The sequence below is a fragment of the Schistosoma mansoni genome, chromosome 1 (genome assembly GCF_000237925.1).
Source record: "Schistosoma mansoni strain Puerto Rico chromosome 1, complete genome".
In the NCBI taxonomy this organism is placed as follows: domain Eukaryota; kingdom Metazoa; phylum Platyhelminthes; class Trematoda; order Strigeidida; family Schistosomatidae; genus Schistosoma; species Schistosoma mansoni.
The window spans coordinates 39,453,590-39,473,663 of record NC_031495.1 but is presented as its reverse complement, the minus strand read 5'-3'; the positions used below and the strand labels follow the sequence as shown (position 1 = coordinate 39,473,663).

Here is a 20,074-nt window from a genome sequence, read left to right as displayed (position 1 = left end):
CCTAGAAGCACTGGACGGCCGTTTCGTCCTATTATGGGACTCTTCAGAAGTGCGCATCCACGATACCGCACTCGCGAGACTCGAACCCAGGACCTGGTTTGGTTGAAGTTAGACATTAACACCGTTGGGTGCCGGCTTAGTGGTCTATCGGTTAAGTGCTCCGGCGCGAGACTGGTGGGTCGTCCAGTGCTTCCAAGTTTTCCATGGTGGTCTAGATTCAACTGACTCATGATTTCAACTATGAACATAAATATTGGTAAAAAGGGGCACCGAATGCATATGCGTCACACAAGTCGCTTGATTTATGTGTTGGCTGTGATACTGCTAGGGTGCCCAGAGCGAAGCAGAACTGTTATTTTAATGTCCTTTCTTTTGAAAATCGTTTGCTTTTTTCATAGTTTACAACGCCCTATATTTGCGATTGTAATTTATTTTGTATGTTTAATAGTTACTGTTTCATCAAGGTGGTATGCTTACTGTCTGTTGGAGTGTTTTTTGTTTGGGGAGTGTGAACTTTTATAAAACTAAATGAACTGAAGTCATATTCTAATCAAAAATATCACAAAATGTTATTCGTTTTATTTAAAATCAACAGGTATATATATATTTATATATTGTCAATGTCAATTTCGTAAATTGTATTATTTAGTAATTTATTTCAACAAATACACTCTTTTTTCGTATCAGATATAAAACTGGTGATCATATTGCAATATTTGCATCAAATCCTTTAGATCTTGTCGAAAAAATTGGGGATCTCCTAAACATTGATTTGAATGAAATGATTAGTTTAGATGCTGTTGATCGTAAGTGTTTCCAGTAGTGTTTTATCGTAAATTTTTAGTAAAATTGAGATTTCTGTTGCACATTCCATGTCATAATTAAATGAATACAAACCAATGTAAATGTTACTTTTAAAAAGCTGCAAAAGAAATAAGTGACAATTTCCCATATCGTTTATGATGAATATCTGAATTTTTAATTTGCATTTACTCTCAGATTTTCTAATAATTAGATTTGTGCGTTGTACCCACTAATTGACAATCGCTAGATAGTTCGTAAATAGATGCATTCCATTCGTTTAGTCATTTAGGTTTCATTCAGTAATTAACAAGTAACAATTTTACTTCGTATGCAGAAATTTATAAAGGTGCGTTATACCACTAGTTCACTTACATGTTAACTATGCTTCGCTGTGTAATACACTGTTTTTTATACTGAGTGGTTAAATGTACAGAAAATGTTTCTTGAGTTGATACTCATATGTTGAAATAAAGTCAATCAACATCATTAGATTGTTTACGTAGTTAGTACACAACTCACATCAAGTTTCCTCTCATTGTTCTAAACTGATTGAAGATACTTTTTGAATTTTCTATTCTTTGTGATTTAAAATATAGGGTGATAGCATTTAGTGGCCCTATATCTGACTCCAATAGGGTCATTTTTACTCGTTATCCTTGTATACATGTCGTAAATCCTCGTATATAATTATCGACATCGTCCGCATTAGTGAGTTACGGAATTAAATAAGCCAAATGCGAGAATGAATTTTTGAATGCGTTTGTTTTGTACACTCATTGAGTTAAACAGACAATTAGAGGAATGAAACGAAGGAAAAAGAACGTAGCGAAATGACGTGTAATGGAGATGGTGTGTGAGCCAACTCGATTCAGTCAAGTGTTAATCAGTATTTATAGTCACATAAAAATAAGCTACGGACATGTGATGAGTAAGATAAGATGTACACATATACGCTCATATAAAAACAGTCGGGGTTGAGAAGTGAGTGATTGACAAGGTCAAGATGCGACTCAAGAAGGATGAATAAATTGGCCTGTCCAGAAGCCAGAATAAGTTATGTGGGCTTAACGTGGTAACCGACACTACAAGTATGCCAGCGCAAGGTGCTTCATTTCAAAGTTTCATTTTGTAAAAATGACAAAATGAATAGATCAGGACGATACAATTAAAAGCTACTAGATATAAACATATTGAAAAGGAAGAAAGTGGTAAATTACTATCGCGTTAGGGACTAGATTTTTTGAAAGGTGATCATTTCTTGAGTAGTAACAATGACCATAGCGTTTTGTAGATGTATGTGAGGTTTCTTCACTCTTTCTTATACATTTCTGATAATCCATGGATTTATATATTCTATTTGACTAGCTGATAGTTTAACAAAGCATCCTTTCCCCTGCCCATGTACCTATCGTCATGCATTTATGCACTTTGTTGATATTACTGGACCTCCTGGAAAGAGTTTATTATCCGCATGTTTAGATTCAGTCACGAATCCTGAAGAATCACAGTTTGTTCAGCTTCTTATTTCTGATAGTGAAGATGGAAAAGTACGTTCTATCTGTTTGTACGGCAAAACATTTCATGACTTTCTTTAAACATATATCTCTAAGACCCTAAATCCCTATGTATGATAATAATTTGATGTTGACACATCTCTTCCTCATAATGTTTAGATAAAGCCGTTTCTGTACTTATAGTCTGTTTATTAAATATTTAATAACAAAGTTTTGATTATTAGATATCATCTCTTGGTTGAGTCGCGCGCAACTTTTCACTTTGAATAAATACTTGCTTATGCCTGTTTTTCTGATGTTTACTTCTCACCCCTGATGCAATATGTTCTTTGGTATGCTTCTTTTCCTTTAGCCTCAAGGATTCAAGTTAGGGTCAAGCTCGTAGTGCAATTTAAAGATTTCCTCAGCATGTATCCTATCCACTTCTTACGCCTTTTCCTAATTTTCTCATCAGTTTGAAGCCCATTTTTCCTCTGCCACAGTAGGTTACAGCTGATGATGTCTGACCAACGGGTCTGGAATATCATGCGTAGACAACAGTTCATAAATACCTATAGTTTTCTGGTGGTTGTAGTAGTTTTCCAACCTTTCAAAACCTCTATCCATAAAAAATTACTTGAGATAATACTTCCTTTTAATTATAATAAGTCTTGTATTTGAATGCTTAGGTAACAAACGCCTAATTGTTTCTTATTCCCCAGAGATTTTGCGGTTTTAAACCTCGAACGGAAAACTGAATATGAAACATGTAGAAGAGGTCCTACTTTGAGGCCTTGATTATGGTCAGATGTATGTGTGGATTCGTCACTTCCTGGTCGCACACACTCGTGAAGAGATATCTCTTCTTAAAGTTCCCTAAAAAAGGAATGGGCTATTAGTAGTCTTGGCGGTTTAGGAACATAAACACAAAGCCTAAACAACAATCGTTTAAGGATGAGAAACATAGTCATTCGTAAGTAGTTTATGATTTGCCCGCTCCATATTTTTCAGCCATTATCCTCAGCACTGAAATTCGTAGACCGATATGTGCAATTGTCAGTGCTGACCTTGTCTAACCTTCCGCTATACGAAGGTAGCGTTGCTTAAGGGGAACATCTTACTACAATGACATCTTTGTACAATCAGAAATTGTTGTAAAAGACGATTTGACTGATGTTAAAACTTTCTATGGTTTTATTTATACATATATTAACTGGATTTTGATTAAGTATCGTGGTTTTATTATTTTCTTATTGCCCTAGTTCCAAGCTTTTATTTAAACCGTAATCTGTTACTATAGCATCTTATACTCATAAACTAGAACCACTTACTCGTGTACAGCAATACTTCTACCTAGGACCTTAGATCCATTGCTTTTCGTCTTATATTAATCTAAGTGACCAGCCTGGGATGATAAAACCTCAAGAAACAATTATTCCAGTCAGAGTGGCTCAACTCGGTCATTATGATAGGCAAGTCTGACCATACATCTAATTGGAAGTTACGGTTTAGTTTAGTGTGGACTTCTCGAGTGAACATAATAATCTCAGCAGTCACTCAGAAATTGATTGTCATTTTTAATCATATGCTTTGATGATTTGTGAAAATAAGTATTTTTCATAATAATGTAATTTTTTATTTAACGCCTAACAAATTCATTTAACCGTAATCGCGGAATGTTGTGTATCTAAAGGAAACTTGATTTTACATCGTCATTTCTAAGTTTATAAGTAATATGGACGTAAAAGTTTTATCACAGTGAGCAGATAGTTGTTGCAATGTAACAGAATTGGGCTTTGGTACTACACTTCTTTTAATAACCTAGTTATTAGGAATCCCTTGCTTCTTTATAAAACGTCCCATCATTCAAATTGTACAGCAGAATAGTAAATCGTATGCATCCGTACGTTAAGTAGATTTATGAGTCTGCTACCTTGAATATCAGAGAAGTATCAAATAATTGAAATAAATCAGGTCAATCACGGACTACTGGTAGCACAAGCCTTTAAAGCAGTAGAACATCAATCTTTATCATAAAAAAGCTGAGGGAATGGTTTAAGAATATGGTTCATGTCAAGTAGACTGATTGACATGGTTTACATCTTCAGATGCTAATCGATATGGTGTGCGAAATCCGCTAATCAGAATTTCTGATGTTAACTTTTTCAAGCTTGTCTGCTATCGCGACTGCAGCCTAGCGTTTTTAACCACTGATGGGTTCTATCCGTCACAATGGACCCTGAGCTAACGTTAGTTACTCTATTATTGGTCGTCAATCTGCAATTTGTTCTCTATCCCCAGTGTTGAGTCTGGAAGAAAAGTCAGCAGCCAAACTATTAGGAGCAATTTTTTTATTGTTATTATTATTATCATTATTACATCAATCACCTGACCCAGCTAACCGGCATCTATCTCAAACACTCATTAGCTTTTATACTAGGACTATCAAACCCTACAGCATTCCAAACAAGAAATACTTTAGGCGCGATTATACCATAAGTGGCAGAGAGCAAAGCAAATAGACTATTGTGTCATATGTGTTACTTTGTGAAGTAAGCTCTAAAGTTATGATTTCATAGTTCGTAATATAATGTGTAGATTACAGAGTCACTATTTATCTTTAACCAAGTGGGGTTTTGAAGGTAACATTTGGAATAAAATATGGAGTTTTCATTGTTTTGTTTGACATGATAAAATGGTGTATATGTCACAGTTCGCTACTCAATCTTATAACTAGTGCTGATGAATCCATTATTCGATTGTTAGTTAGTTGTCTGCAGGATTTTGATTTTTTTGTCGTTATCATAAAGTTTTATGCTGCTAAATATATGTGTATATCCGTAAATGCCTTTTTTGCATTAAAAAATTACCAAAGATATGATATTTTTTCATTGTTTTTCATATTTCTAATAATTTTAAAGAAATTATACTCCAAGTGGATTTTAGAAGATCATCGTGGGCTAGTCGATGTGTTACAAGACTTGAAATCATTTCGACCACCAGCTGATCTTTTGTTGGAGTTGTTGAACCCTCTAAAACCAAGATTGTACAGTATATCATCGTCTTCATTAGTTCATACAAATCGAATACACATAACTGCTTCTATAGTAAAATACAAAACAAACTCAGGTCTGTATTCATAATTCTCAAGGATTTTTGAAGGAGAGAATATATTTAATTTATTTTGCGTATTAAATTAATTAATGGTTTACTTAACTTAGAGTATACACGTTTTCATACTTATGAGACATAGTTTTTTGGAATACAAAACGTAAAGTTAGTGTTTTGTATGCATTTTGAACATGTGAGACTCAAGATAATGCTTTTATATCTAGGGATCGTATTTAAATGACCAAGTCTCCAGCTGATACTGTGATTTTTGTCGAAAACTTTGTTTTAATTACCCAGTCCGTGGTAGAATTCATATTTAATAGCATCCGGGTCGCTATGCATTGGGATGTACACAAAGAAGACCAACTGTCATCATACCGTTCGTATTGCCTGTTAATTAAACTTCCTGCCTTAACATCATACCAATCAGTGTTCATATTAGCTCTAGTTAATTCTTATGCATTCGGTTTTGGTGCTTAGTCTAACTTGTTTAAAAATCCAATGGTACGTGGCACTGGTAAGTGTAAATAAAGTGTACTTTTAAGATGACAGTTGAATAGCACATTAATATTAGCTTATTTGTCTGTTTAACGTGAGATAGAGCACGTATCAATACCATGCTGTGTCTTGATTTATAACGAGACTTGTCTACTGCTACATCTACATGGGAACACGAACTTTGAAAATTAAAAACTTTTATGGCAGACTCGGTTTTAGAGTAACTGGATCGGGTATTTCAGTAGTTGAAGAAAACATTAAAAGCAAGTATTCAATATCTTAATAAGGTTTTTATTAGAAATGAACCTATTAGTTGTAATGTAATTGACGTTTTTGTAGGTATGTTTATAAAGCAAGTGATCGGTACTTTCTCATTCTAGATGGAGGTAGCTTGTCGGTGTTGTATGTACGTTGGAATAATAAACCCTGTGATTAGTCTCCGAATAACTGAGTCAGCTTTCATACTAAAGGAAAATTTCACTGACTATTTCTGTTTTTGAATGGCTTAAAGTTAAAGTGAAGATGAATGTAAAATTTGAAGACAATTAAGCTGTATAAATACTATGACAAAAGAGACGGTTAAATAACATAATATAGCATTCGGAAGAGGATAAATAATACTGGTCTCTATATTCTTCATTTTACCCCCGAATGCTGTGTTATTGGTAATCGTCGACTGACTGAAACTACCTACGAACTTTCCCTCTATTCAGCGACCTACATGTAAATTAGAAACTTGAGGTGGAGGTTTGACATTTCTAATAAAGACCCATGTTATGTCTAGCTTTTAAGTCAAGCAAACTCTTCTGTTTGGTTGCTTGGACAGCGTCACAACCACCATGCTTGTCTCTTTTGGATATATGAGATCGAAATCATGAATAGCTGGATACTATTTAGTACTTTATGATCAATCAAATCAATTTAGGCGAACTCAGTATCATACGCCAAGATTATCATATCACTTCTCTTTTTATTTTCAATATGCATTCTCCGATTCTTGAAATTTTTGTGGAATTTAAACCTATGGAACAAATCTACGTCCTTGTATAATCTAAATTTATATACTAACTAGTAATTACTATTATATAGTATAGAATTTTCATGATTTTCTGTAGCACGTTGATAAACCTTGGAAGTCACTGAAAAGAGTTGGTTTCACCAATCTAAAATTCCTATATCATTATTTAGTTAGATTCTCAACTCTGCATTATTATTGAAGCGTTTCACACTATCATGACCAAAATAATTACTTTCCATTAACTGTCTAATAAGTAAAGTGAATTATTTTTAAAAATTTAATTCCAGTATTTGTTTTACGAATGTTGGGTATATTGTAGCCTAGCAAAAATATTTCTAGTTTCTGTGATGTATCAAAATAATCTTTTCTGGTATCATTGTTTTATTGTTTGTATGTTCAGGACGAATATTCAAAGGACTAGCTACTAACTGGTTGAAATCATTGCAGTCAACAAACACTGAGCGACACTTGAAAATACCTGTCGCGATTCATACCAGTAATTTTAACTTGCCGCGGAGTCGTACAATCCCAGTCATTATGATAGCTTCTGGCACAGGACTGGCTCCGTTCCGTGCATTTATCCAAGAGCGCTTAAAAGTGGCTCACGATAAAGGTGACCCACAGTTTAAATTCAATGGTGTTCCCTATATGCATTGATGTATTATTACTTGTAGCGTAGATCAGTTAAATGTTCAAGTTTAAACTCCTAGGATTTATAGGTAATTAGTCATGAAATCTAAAATTATTGGTGCGATTTTACATAGAAGAAACACCAATTTTGTCACTGAAGCTTGTGATTTTCCGTTTTTCACACTTTTGGGACCAGCAGCTTGACCATTTTATTTCACCATACGGGATTATTGTACATGTGTCCTAATATTGTTTAAAATAGTATTTATGCTGTGTCTGGTCAATAGCGGTAAGGAACCCATCTGGAATGCAATCTTTATCAACAATTTCCTGATAGAAACGCACATGATAAGTTGCACTAAGTCAAGGGTTCAATTTAACGTACTGAATAACCTTTTCTTGAATGTATTAGGACAATCGGAAATAATGAGATTAAATCTAGTATGATCGTATACCGTAAATCTGATACATCTGCCTATGTTTGCAGCTAGTCGTATTTTATCATTTTCTTCACTATTCTTTATGATAAACAATGTATGTCTATTTTGTAGTTGGCAAGACTGGACAGATGGTGTTATTTTTTGGTTGCCGGCATGAAAATAAAGATTTTATTTATTCAGACGAATTAAAACAAGCCTGTTCTACTGGCCTACTTGAAATGTTTACCGCTTTCTCACGTGACTGTCTTGATGGTAATAAAGTTTATGTTCAGCATAAGGTGCTTGAGATGGGTAACATGGTGTGGAAACTTTTGGATGAATGTTATGCGTACATTTATGTATGTGGGTGAGTAATTTTGAACTTTGCTCAACAACATTTGAAGTGTGTTGTGAAGAAGTTATGAGATCTGTTGTTATTTAACGGCAAGTGTTGTGAGGTAACTGCATTATATATTTTATTACCGAAAAAAGTATGTACATTGGTCTGTAAAGTATTATTTACACTAGATTTTTTGGAAATTTCAATTCAATGTCATATAAATATCAAATACAGTCTGTTAAGACTGTGTGAAGCTTCAAAGACTGTAAGCTTTTCGTAATCTTTTAAGATTCACCATGTATTTACTTCCAGAAAAAAGACATCATTATACAACTGGAATCTTAGGTTTACAAACGCTGTTTGCGTATGCTACATTCATAAAGTGCCCCGAGATGATAAACGTCAAGTCCTTTGTAATTTAGTAATTAGTCTTTTTCTTTATTAATATTTAGATTTTTATAGGTGACTTAGATTGGTTATCCTTTTCATATAATCCAATATTTTCCTACCAACTGTAGCTTTGTTCAGTTTTTACTTCTTTCACGCTGGAGGTGCTTTACTAATATTATTGTTTTGAGCTATCAGTTTTAAATCCCATAAATTACGTCTAAATAACCAAGTTTTCGAATGTGTCTTATTTATATTCGGAAGCCTTTCAAAAGATCTAGTTTACCTATGTTATCGGATTTCTATTCATAGCTCATTGATAATCGTCATTCAAATTACGTCTATAAGGCAAGATTAACCAATGTTTTTTAGATAACTTTAGGTGGTTTATAATAGGGATTACTTGTGCAACTGCTTATCTTAACCATTAGTCTGACCTAAATATGCTTTTCGACATGTTTTCTAGGGATGCCGCTGGTATGGTGCGTGACGTCCATTTGTGTTTAATCGAATTAGTAGTACAACGTTCCAACTTAACAAGAGAAGCTGCAACCAGTTATGTACTGAACCTACGAAAGCAAGGACGATATCGTACCGATGTATGGAAGTAATTGTAAATACGCCTCTGAATAATATGTGCCGTGTAACACATTTTTTCATGAACCTTTATTGATAACCCCTAATTAATAATGTCTTGTTAAATTGTCTAGAAATTTTATCTACGTATACTACTTTTACTTACTTACGTTTGTTACCCCTCGTGGAGGAGCATAGGCCGCATACTAGTATTCTTCATCCAACCCTATCCTGGGCAATTCTTTCCAGTTCTTATTCATCCTTTTCATATCTGCTTCTATTTCCTGGCGTAATGTTTTCTTTGACCTTCGTCTTTCCATCTTCCCTTCCGGATCCCAAGTTAGGGCTTGTCCCGCGGGGCAGTTTGGTGATTTCCTTAATGTATGTCCGATCCACTTCCAACGTCTTTTCCTAATTTCCTCTTCAGCTGGAAGCTGGTTTGTTCTCTCCCACAGAAGGCTGTTGCCGATAGTGTCCGGACATAATGTTCGCCTGTCCATACTGCCAAACGCCTCCTTATAATCAATGAAATTGATGTATAGTGACGAGTTCCACTCAACTGACTGTCCCGCCATGATCCGTAGTGTCACAATTTGGTCTGTGCACGACCAATCCTTACGGAATCCCGCCTGATATCGAAGTCGGGCATCTACTGCATCTTTCGTCCGGTTCGGCAGCACTCTGTTGAAAACTTTTCCTGGTACTGACAGTAGTGTGATGCCTCTGTAGTTCTCACATTTGCTTTTATCTCATTTCTTTGGTATCTTGATGAGGTATCCTTCTTTCCAGTCCGTCGGCACTTGTTCTTCCTCCCAAATCTTCTTGAATAGAAGGCGAAGTATATTTGCAGTTACTTCAAAGTTTGACTACAGTGCTTCAGCCAGTATATTGTCAGGTCCTGCTACTTTCCCATTTTTGATTTCTCTGATGGCCATCTTGACTTCTTCGATCGTTGGTGGAGTGACAGATATAGGAAGGTTTGTGTGTGTTGCTTTGATGTCCGGTGAATCAAATGGAGCTGGTCTATTCAGCAGTTCCTCGAAGTATCCTACCCATTTTTTCCTTTATTCTTGAATCTCCGTGATTGTTTTTCCTTTTTTGTCCTTAACTGGTCTCTCTGGTTTACTATACTTACCTGCTAGTTTCTTCGTTGTTTCATATTCCCTTCTCTTGCAGCTCTTTTCGACGTCGTTGCTAATTCTCCTATGTATTTCTGCTTGTCGGCTTTAATGCTCTTCTTTACTTGCTTGTTTGCTTCTGCGTACTCTGCTTGTGCCTTGACTTTCTCTGCTCGTGTTCAACTGTTGTTAATTGCTGTCTTCTTATTCATCCTTTCTTGAATCTTGTCCAGAGTTCCCATAGAGATCCATTCCTTATTGTGACGCTTGTTGCGGCCCAGCACCTCCTGACACGTTGAAGTCAATGATTCTTTGATCCCTTCCCAGTTGTCCTCCATCGTAGTTTCTTCTTTCAGTTGATCCTGTAGAGCTTGGAACCTATTGTTGAGAGTTATCTTGAATTCGTGGAGCTTGTCAGTATCTCGAAGGAAGGCTGTATTGAACCTCTGTAGTGCTGTTTGTCTAGTTGTCCAGTGTTTCTTTAGCTTCAGTTACATCTTGGCCACAACCAGGTGGTGATCAGTAGTTATGTCAGCTCCTCTCCTGGTTCTCACATCTTCTATTGTCCTTCGGAATTTTTTGTTGATACATATATAATCTATCTGATTCTCTGTGGCGTGGTCCGGTGAGATCCATTTAGCTTTGTGTATGCGTTTGTGTGGAAATATTGTGCCGCCTATAACCAATTTGTTGAATGCACATAGATTTGCAAATCTCTTCCCGTTTTTATTTCTCTCTCCTAGTCCATGTCGTCCAACTATATCTTTATATCCTGTGTTGTCCACTCCGACTTTAGTATTTAGATCTCCAATCAGGATGGTGAGGTCCTTTCGTGAGTACTTCGCTATAATTGATTGAAGCCTTTCATAGAACTGATCTTTATCTTCGTCGTTGCTATCATTGGTGGGTGCATAACATTGGATAACATTCATTGTGATCATTCTTTTTTTTGAATGATGCTTTGATTATCCTGGGTCCATGAGATTCCCATCCTACAAGTGCATTTCGTGCTTCTCTGGACAGCATTAGAGCAACTCCCTGATTGTGTGGAGCATTTCTCTCTTCTTGACCGGAGTACAGCAGCGTCTTTCCCATATCTAGACTTTGCTGACCAGCTTGGGTTCAATAAGTTTCGCTGATTTCGAGTACTGCCAAGTTTTATCTCATTTCCATTGCTATTTGACTGGTCTTCCCTGTCTCCCACATTGTCCGGACGTTCCATGTACCTATAAAGAGTGTTGCTCTGGTTGTTAGAAGGTGCATCGGCTTCGTGACTTCCGAAGAATCTCGGCTTTGATCCTGAGGCGTCATAATTCTTCCTTCAACTCCCAGGACAGAGTTTAAATGGTTTGAATTATTTTTTCTGGTTAGCGTTTTTCTAGCGAGTTAGTTTTTCTTCGGGGTGGGGTCGCTAACCCCATGCTCAATCCTCCTCCTTTACCCGGGCTTGGCGCCGGCAATAACTCTAGAAGATATACAGGCGGAGTTTCTATGTACTTATAACTTGGGTGCAATGTTTCAGAGTTTACATTAGCTGTCACAAGCTGCAGATTCCAGCTTGGATCAAACAGATAAAGCCTCGAACTTATGATTATTCATTAGAATACACTTGTAACAGTAAAGATTTTGAGGTATGGCAACTTAGACCGATGCATATATGTGCCTGGTCATACATTGTTGCTGACTGAATGACTAACGATTTGTAATAAAGTGTCCTTTATAAATATATATTCAAGAAAAAACACAACAAATCGTTCCCGTACTGTCGTTGAACTCATCTTTTAGTAGGCGTGTGTCATAGGTTATGATCGATTAGGATTTCCCCATAAAATCATAATGCTATGATAATTCTTGTCATGTCAAAAGAGATGATAGTGATACTATCAGGGTACATATCGAGGAAAACCGTCGTCATGAGCAAGAAAAAATGTTGAGTAGTTGGAGTTGACTAAAGTACAAGGTTTTATAAGTGTTATTCCGCTGAGTTGTCGCCTACCGCTAGTTGGAATGGGCACAAAAATACAGCGATTGTAGACGCCATATGATGGCTGAAGGTGGGTCGGGTTGGTAGAGATATCTTTACTCTTTGTGTTGCTACAAATAATGAATTCCCCAAGCTCATCTCTCAGCTTGTTTTCGTTTACACGTTTCAGTTTATTAGCTTACTCTGGATCATTACTGATACTTAGTAGCTAATTTTCCTATTGCGTTATTGTTAAGAGTGTTTACTTAAATTTGTTCGACAAACGTATTGGTGTGAAGAGAAATAGAGAAGCGATGATGAGCAACAGAAACTACTTCCTAGGACATCGCTTCACTTAATTCAAAGTCTCTAAAGTACTAACATTTAGTCTTTTCCCTGTTTTATTTTATGTTATAAGCTTTCGTGTAACGTATATATCAATGTAATAATCTTCATTCCAAAATTACTGAAATTCTGACGTAACCTTTACACTCCATCTTTCTACTCTAATGCCCTAGATTAGACGCAACTGTGTTTTTCCTATTCTTTGTGCGTTGCTGTTTTGCTAGTCAGACATTTAACCTTCTGTCCTATTCTTATCTTCCCTATCTTGCCAACCTACTAATCAGGTAATACGTCAGTTAGAGATTAGTTTTCTTTTCTCTGCTCTCAACACCCTCCAGTCACAATTTAACTCATGCATTCGCTAGCCTCAAGGTTATACTCAATAACCCGTCGCCTCAATACCTTAAACTAGGTTGAGACAATTCTTTTTCGTACATTAGTGGACAGCCGGATCAGTGACATAACACATATACTCTCAAATTACATGAAATTGTGTTTATCGACGTTGTCAGACAGTTAACAAAATATGCTTTATGTAATTTTTAGTGGGTAGTATAATCTCACGTACACATGAATGATAGCGAATTAAATAAAGTTCTATTTGAAAAGCAATTATTTATTTTACTTCCAACAATGGTTGTTCTGATTTCATATTTACGAATGGAATAGTTCGACCGGTGCAAAAGTAAGTGATCATTTTCCTCATTGATATATCTTCAAATGTATTGGAGGTTGTATAGTGATAGATAATGTTCGCGAATATTGCAGCATATTCAACTGCAGAGAGCACAGTATGAGCTAGAATAGAAACAACGAAGATAGATGAGTTGTTGCTAAAATAACGGGTCGGAAATTACTTTTGAATTTTAAATGAAAATAGGAAAGACTTTTGTACGATAAAGTGGACAGCTTCAAATGTCTTTAAATTTAAAAATTTATTGTATCATTTGAGACTGAGAGCCAGATTGGTTTTCTTTTCCAGATTGTATAAGTTTTATCCAGGAAGCACATAATATACATCTGGCAAATACTAGTTTGGATTCAGCCTTTACTAAACACAACAGAGATAGTTTATCTTAGGTATAGGCTGTTTCACAAGCCTTTGTGTTTAATAACTTGATTTCAAGGTATATGCACTACAAATATGACTATTGTTTTACAGGTAACACTTGACTACGCTATTGGTGAGAACTGTGGTGGTCGGTATTCGATATTACCCTAAAACTTCGTACATTGTTCGTCCTGATAATCGTTACTAGATAACGCCCTGACAATATATAAATCAGAAGGCGAATACGAAGTGTTGATTACGTTTATTATTGAACCACGCACAGATATCCAAAACTACAGGCACATTGAGTAAACATGAAAGAGTAGTGCCGAAATGCAAGTGAGTCGAATGAGCGAGTGAGAGATTGGTCGAGTCAATAAACGAGTGTGCGAGTCAGCGAAATGAATGAATCATCGAATCAATTAAGCGACTAATAGTAAGGCTAGCAGAATGAATATATGCATAGGCAGTAAGCAATGATCAGGCATACATATTCATACAAGTGCAACAACGATAAAGGTACAATAGTATAGATGGGTTGTTATTGTACGAATGACTGTCTGTTAAATAAGTTAACAAAAGGTCTCAACCAAATTAAGTGTGAATAAACTCAATCGTACATAAGATGCTATAGAACCCATCTCCTCCTAGAGTTTCTTTCGTCTCCTAGAAGTGATTACTAATATCATGAATAGAAATTCAAATGGACTAAGTAAACTACTTGGTTTCAAGGTTTACGAAAAATTTACGTCTAAGATTCACGATTAGTACACAGTTTTGGGTTGTTTTGCGGTCCTTAGTAAATATCATATTAGTATTGAAAGAACTGTTCTTTTTACATTCAGATTGAAAATCTGCTTGCCGCGTTGCTTCTTATCAACTGGTAATCAAAAAGTGGTAACACCAGTTAGTTGAGCAATTATTCGGATGAAATGGAGATTGTGCTCATTTAAAAGCACTTGGCATCACTGAGGTCCTAAATAAATGTTATCCCGATGAGAATTATGAATGGTAACTTTTGAGGGCTATTTATGGAGAAATATTATATGTATATTCTTAATGTATAACTATTCAGGAGCTATCTTGTGTATGTCTATACTCCTCTTATTAGAAGCTTTATTTTGACCTATAAACTATTAATTGGACGCCCAACTTCGAGATCAACAAGCTGGATTTCGTAAAGATGGATCGTGCACAGATCAAATCGCAACTCTACGTATTATTGTGGAACAATCAATCGAGTGGAATTCATCACTCTACTTCAACTTCATCGACTACGAGAAGGCATTTGATAGCGTGGACAGGACGACACTATGGAAGCTTCTTCGACACTACGGCGTGCCTGAGAAGATAGTCAACATCGTACGGAACTCTTATGATGGACTAAACTGACGAATCATCCACGGAAGACAATTCACCGACTCGTTTGAAGTAAAGACCGGTGATAGACAATGTTGCTTACTCTCACCCTTTCTCTTTCTCCTGGTGATCGACTGGATCATCAAGACGTCAACATCTGGAGGAAATCACGGGATACAGTGGACAGGCAGGATGCAGCTTGACGATTTAGACTTCGCGGATGATCTTGCTCTTCTATCACAAACGCATCAATAAATGCAGGAGAAAACGACCAATGTAGCAGCAGCCTCAGCAGCAGTAGGTCTCAATATAAACAAAGAGAAAAGCAAGACTCTCCGATACAATACAATATGCACCAATCAAATTACACTTGACGGAGAAGCTTTGGAGGATGTGGAAACCTTTACATATCTGGGCAGCATCATTGATGAACACGGTGGATCAGATGCAGATGTGAGGGCGCGGATCGGCAAAGCAAGAGCAGCATACCTACAACTGAAAAACATCTGAAACTCAAAACAATTGTCAACCAACACCAAGGTTAGAATTTTCAATACAAATGTGAAGACAGTTCTACTGTATGGGGCGGAAACCTGGAGAACTACGAAAGCCATTATTCAGAAGATACAAGTGTTTATTAACAGCTGTCTACGCAAGATACTTCGGATCAGATGGCCAGACACTATCAGCAACAAGTTACTGTGGGAGACGACAAACCAGATTTCAGCACAGGAAGAAATCAGGAAGAAGCGATGGAAGTGGATTGGGCACACCTTGAGGAAATCACCTAATTGCGTCACAAGACAAGCCCTCACATGGAATCCTGAAGGTCGAAGGAGAAGAGGAAGACTAAAGAACACATTACGCCGAGAAATAGAGACAGACATGAGAAGAATGAACAAGAACTGGATAGAACAAGAAAAGAAGGCCCAAGACAGAGTGGGTTGGAGAAAGCTGGTCGGCGGCCTATGCTCCATTGGGAGTAACAGGCGTAAGTAAGTAATAAACTACTAATATGAGATTCACCGTTCTTGAGTTTATGCCTAGTCTATTAACTACAGTCTCCCACATTCATAGCCACTTTTGGTTAAATCTTGTACAAACGTTATTTCCTATTTTATGGTGCGATGTGGTCTGTTTGGTTTGTATATAAACTCAATAGGTTTGAAATACATGGTTCATATCGCGGAGGCTGAGATTTATGTTCTGGACTCAACAGCCAGGGCAAGGCAAGGAGAAGGACTTTAGACTGCTCGTACGGGTTTACGTATCATTGGTCCGGTCGATAAATCACTGTTCTCTAGTTGGCGGTATCATTACGTTACATATTAGTGGTGCACAAGTTATAACAATAAACATTCTACACTTACATTACAAAACGAAAATTATTGGGAATCTCTCCCTACGATGAATAAAATAACTAGAACATTAGATAGGTATTATTAAACGTACCATATGGAGGACAAAATGTCATGTGAATCCAGAAACACAGTATTAGAACCAACAAACAAACTAAGTAGAAGGTCATAAGACGTATCTTCTTTCGTAATATGTTACTCTGAAAAACGACAAAATCATAGGTATATTTAGATAGTAAAATGTAGGTGCGTGAAACATTTATGTAGGGCAAGTGATTCAAAAAGACATGTATATATATGGTTGGAGGTTAAGAAACCAAAAACCTTATCATCATAACATACACTTCTTCAGTTTCTTCATAAATACAAGTTCAGGTATACTACTTCCTACAAGCGATTTCGACTTGGTTGAGGCTCAACTTTAACATACTTTTTTACACGTATACAGTTAATCCAACCACATGGAAAACAGTTGTTTATAAAAACGCGTTATTGTAGCAGCATCCCGGTTTTAATCAAGAAAATACTTTAGACCAAGTTGATGTGTGTTCAGAGTTTACTAAAAGCTATAGATGATGCTTTAACTTATGGAAGCAACACTTAGACGTTAAGAAGTTTCAAATTAGCTTCTCGATGCTTTTAAACCTTACCTGGGTTTTAGTTAAACTTACATCAAGAACTCGTTACATCCATGGAGTGGTGTCAAAAAACGACTTAGTACGCATTTGTACAAAGAAGGTACTTGCAATTGAGTTTGAAACTAATTGCCGAGCTAAATTACTATCAACCGTCTAAAAAGTAGGAGTTGGTGGGGATTTATAACTGTCCAAGCTACCACGCCTCAGCAAAAGAGGAAATATCAGCTGCAAACGAACTGTGATTGAAATTACTTTATATCTTTCTTTCTACGGACTAATTCTCACTCCCTGTATCATGCACGTATATGCAATCGCTTTGTGTATATTACTACCACTGAAGTAACTGCTTCTGTGAAATTGGTGTTCACCTTCTTGTGATAATGAGGTGGGGCAATTTGGACCGGTGCATATATGTGCCTGGTACTACGTTGTAGCTGACTGACTGACCAAATAGATTTCCGGAGTGATAATAAGCTCAACATGCATATGCATATTAATATCCCTGATTATAGATAACAGAATCTAACTAATAATGAGTACGTTTAGTGCATAAAGCTTTTGTGATAGTAGGATAGTTAATTAGGTGGCATGGTGACTAAAGCACTCAGCCCACAATTAGGAAGTCATAAATCCGAATCTCCCTACGACATTCAGCTCGAACTAAACACTATAAGTGTCACAAGAAAATATGGCTCGAAGGCATCCATTATATTAGAAGAATGATTTATAGTTTAGAAGTATGATTGACGACATAAAATATATGGGATATGAGTGAGACTGTTCTTAATGTCGATTGTATAAGTCGAGACGACTTTATTGGTGTCATATCATGAATACCAACCGTTTAACAGTATGTTGAGAATTTATATCGAGTTTTTTGTACACTAGATGATTTCATTCGTTCACGATTCATTCGCTCAATGCACTACAAAACAATATATTCACCAGATGAATAGCTTAACTACGTGAGCAAACCATTCAAATATGTGACAACACCGTCAGGTAAAATTTTCAAAGTTAAACTACTAGCAAGACCGAATAGAAAAACATGATGCACATTTAATTACTAGCAATCAACTTAAGTTATTTTTGGACATTTACTTAGATTATTCTTACCAGAAAAGCATTTTCAATGGTTTTAAGCCTGAGTTGTAATACGTAAACATCTGTTATCATATAGACCACCGAGAACAAAGCAAAGGCACAGAAGTAATTGCGATGCTGAACTAAAAGGAATTGTTGTTAGGTTGACGCTCACTATAGTTATCAGATGAAGAGACAATGCTAAGCATATTGAGCGAAAATATTTCAATAAAACTTGAGAGATATGACAAATTAGAAATGCATATATGGCCTTTGCCTGATAATGAGTTAAACAAGTTACGGGAATTTATGTAACTATTAAATAGAATCAATAGCCTGCCAGCCGAAGTAATGAGAATTGATATGATCCACATCACCCTGTGTGGTCCATTACCACTAATAGAAGCACTTACAGAAGGTAGGAAATTGGTATTCTACAGAACTTAAGTTTCCGGTGTAATAAATCAATTTACCGTGCAATCAATTCTACTACATGGATTCGTAGTCATACACCTAAGAATACATATTATCAGTGAAATAGCTGGAAGTGATGAGACGACGACACAGACATGCCGAAACGTTAAGCAGAAATCCATTCAAATTAGTAGCAAGGGGCGGGATAGATGTTAGTTCAAGGTCAAAAACGAATTACTGCGCACTTGCATATATATTTTTCGCTTTGATTTCAGAAAACTTTGGACTCCAGCTGAAACTTTTGAATTTACATATAAAATCTGATGAAAATCTTTCTGACAAGAGTTATATAATTATCAGATCGGTTTTTTCTAAAGATATCACGAGTATTTGAAATTTGACAACACCATAACCAGTAACAGCTTTTATAACCGAAATTTGCCAGCCCAGTCAGAAGCAAATAGGTTCGAATATATATTTGGCAGGCCATCGGTAAATCAAGAAGTGACCAATTCAAGCTGGCTAGCGGTCGCATAATATGTGTAACATGGCGTACCCACTCGTGATTTGGTGGGTATGCGTGACCATGCAACTTCATCCATGTGGGTCCATTGAAACTAATGTGACCAGCACTAAATGTTGAAGACTTACGGAGTTATTGGTTTTGAAGATTTATCAACCCCTACATTTTTTTCAGGTAAGGCACTGATAAGCTCCCAAATCTCACGATCTTGGTCAAATCTCGGGGTTTTTCCAAAGTCCAATGACAATTTGTATATAATTTGTAGTTTTCTCTAAATTTTTTGAAGTTTGTAGGAAAGCCCCAAAATCTGTGTAGCGCAGTTTAAGGATCATATATTTAATAGTCAGAGTATAGTTCAAGCTTTTTACAACGTTATTACAATAAACTACAATATTTTATTATATGATAATCATGTTCAGTCTGTACTGCTGTATCAACCCATCGGGTTCATTTTCATTATTTCTAGTAGGCACGAGACAAAGAAGCACCTGTTTCACTCCACTTTTTCAAAAACATTACACCTTGTGTTCACTATAACGGACCTCAATTATTGCCACTTCCCAATCTGACTGCAGCTAACGACCACGCGATATTTAAAAAGGACAGTGTTATTTTTCCTCTGAATATATTTTTTAGTATTGTTCGTTAAATTACTCATCAATACTACTGTTTATGCTTGAATTGAATTTATTTTATTTAGAGTTATCCCCAAGAGTACTGCTTTTTTTCTTATCGAAGTTTACCATCTGTATTTTTCAGGTACAAATACAAAAAACTAAGGGCACTGGTATTTATTTTTCCTTGTTGAGTATATCTTTGAGTATTGTTTGTATTCATAAGTGTTAAAGTCTTTTTGTAACACCCCAAGTCGGAATTTTTATTATTGTTAGGTACAGTTATACACAAACCTCTGTTTTTGTTTGTGTTCAGTGCCTATTACCTACTG

General features: G+C 36.2%; 2 protein-coding genes across 2 annotated transcripts in view; one reads left to right on the top strand and one right to left on the bottom strand.

Moving 5' to 3' along the window:
* The window catches only part of Smp_030760 (putative cytochrome P450 reductase), a gene marked incomplete at its 5' end in the record, with an annotated part of 20,374 nt that extends 10,953 nt beyond the window's left edge, over positions 1–9,421 (top strand). Inside the window, 5 exons of the mRNA XM_018794371.1 lie at positions 688–806; positions 2,170–2,351; positions 5,219–5,426; positions 8,106–8,340; positions 9,167–9,421. Coding sequence (XP_018648791.1) covers positions 688–806; positions 2,170–2,351; positions 5,219–5,426; positions 8,106–8,340; positions 9,167–9,311 — 889 coding nt within the window. The 3' untranslated portion in view covers positions 9,312–9,421. The remainder of the gene's footprint in view (positions 1–687; positions 807–2,169; positions 2,352–5,218; positions 5,427–8,105; positions 8,341–9,166) is intronic.
* Positions 9,422–13,318: 3,897 nt separating this feature from the next.
* Smp_138810 (putative fgf receptor activating protein) lies at positions 13,319–18,787 on the bottom strand (the record flags this gene model as incomplete). The annotated part of the gene is made up of 5 exons (XM_018794370.1): positions 13,319–13,500; positions 17,306–17,375; positions 18,225–18,334; positions 18,367–18,625; positions 18,665–18,787. 5 exons carry the CDS (start codon positions 18,785–18,787, stop codon positions 13,319–13,321), a joined length of 744 nt encoding a protein of 247 aa, XP_018648790.1.
* Between the last annotated feature and the right edge of the window lie 1,287 nt (positions 18,788–20,074).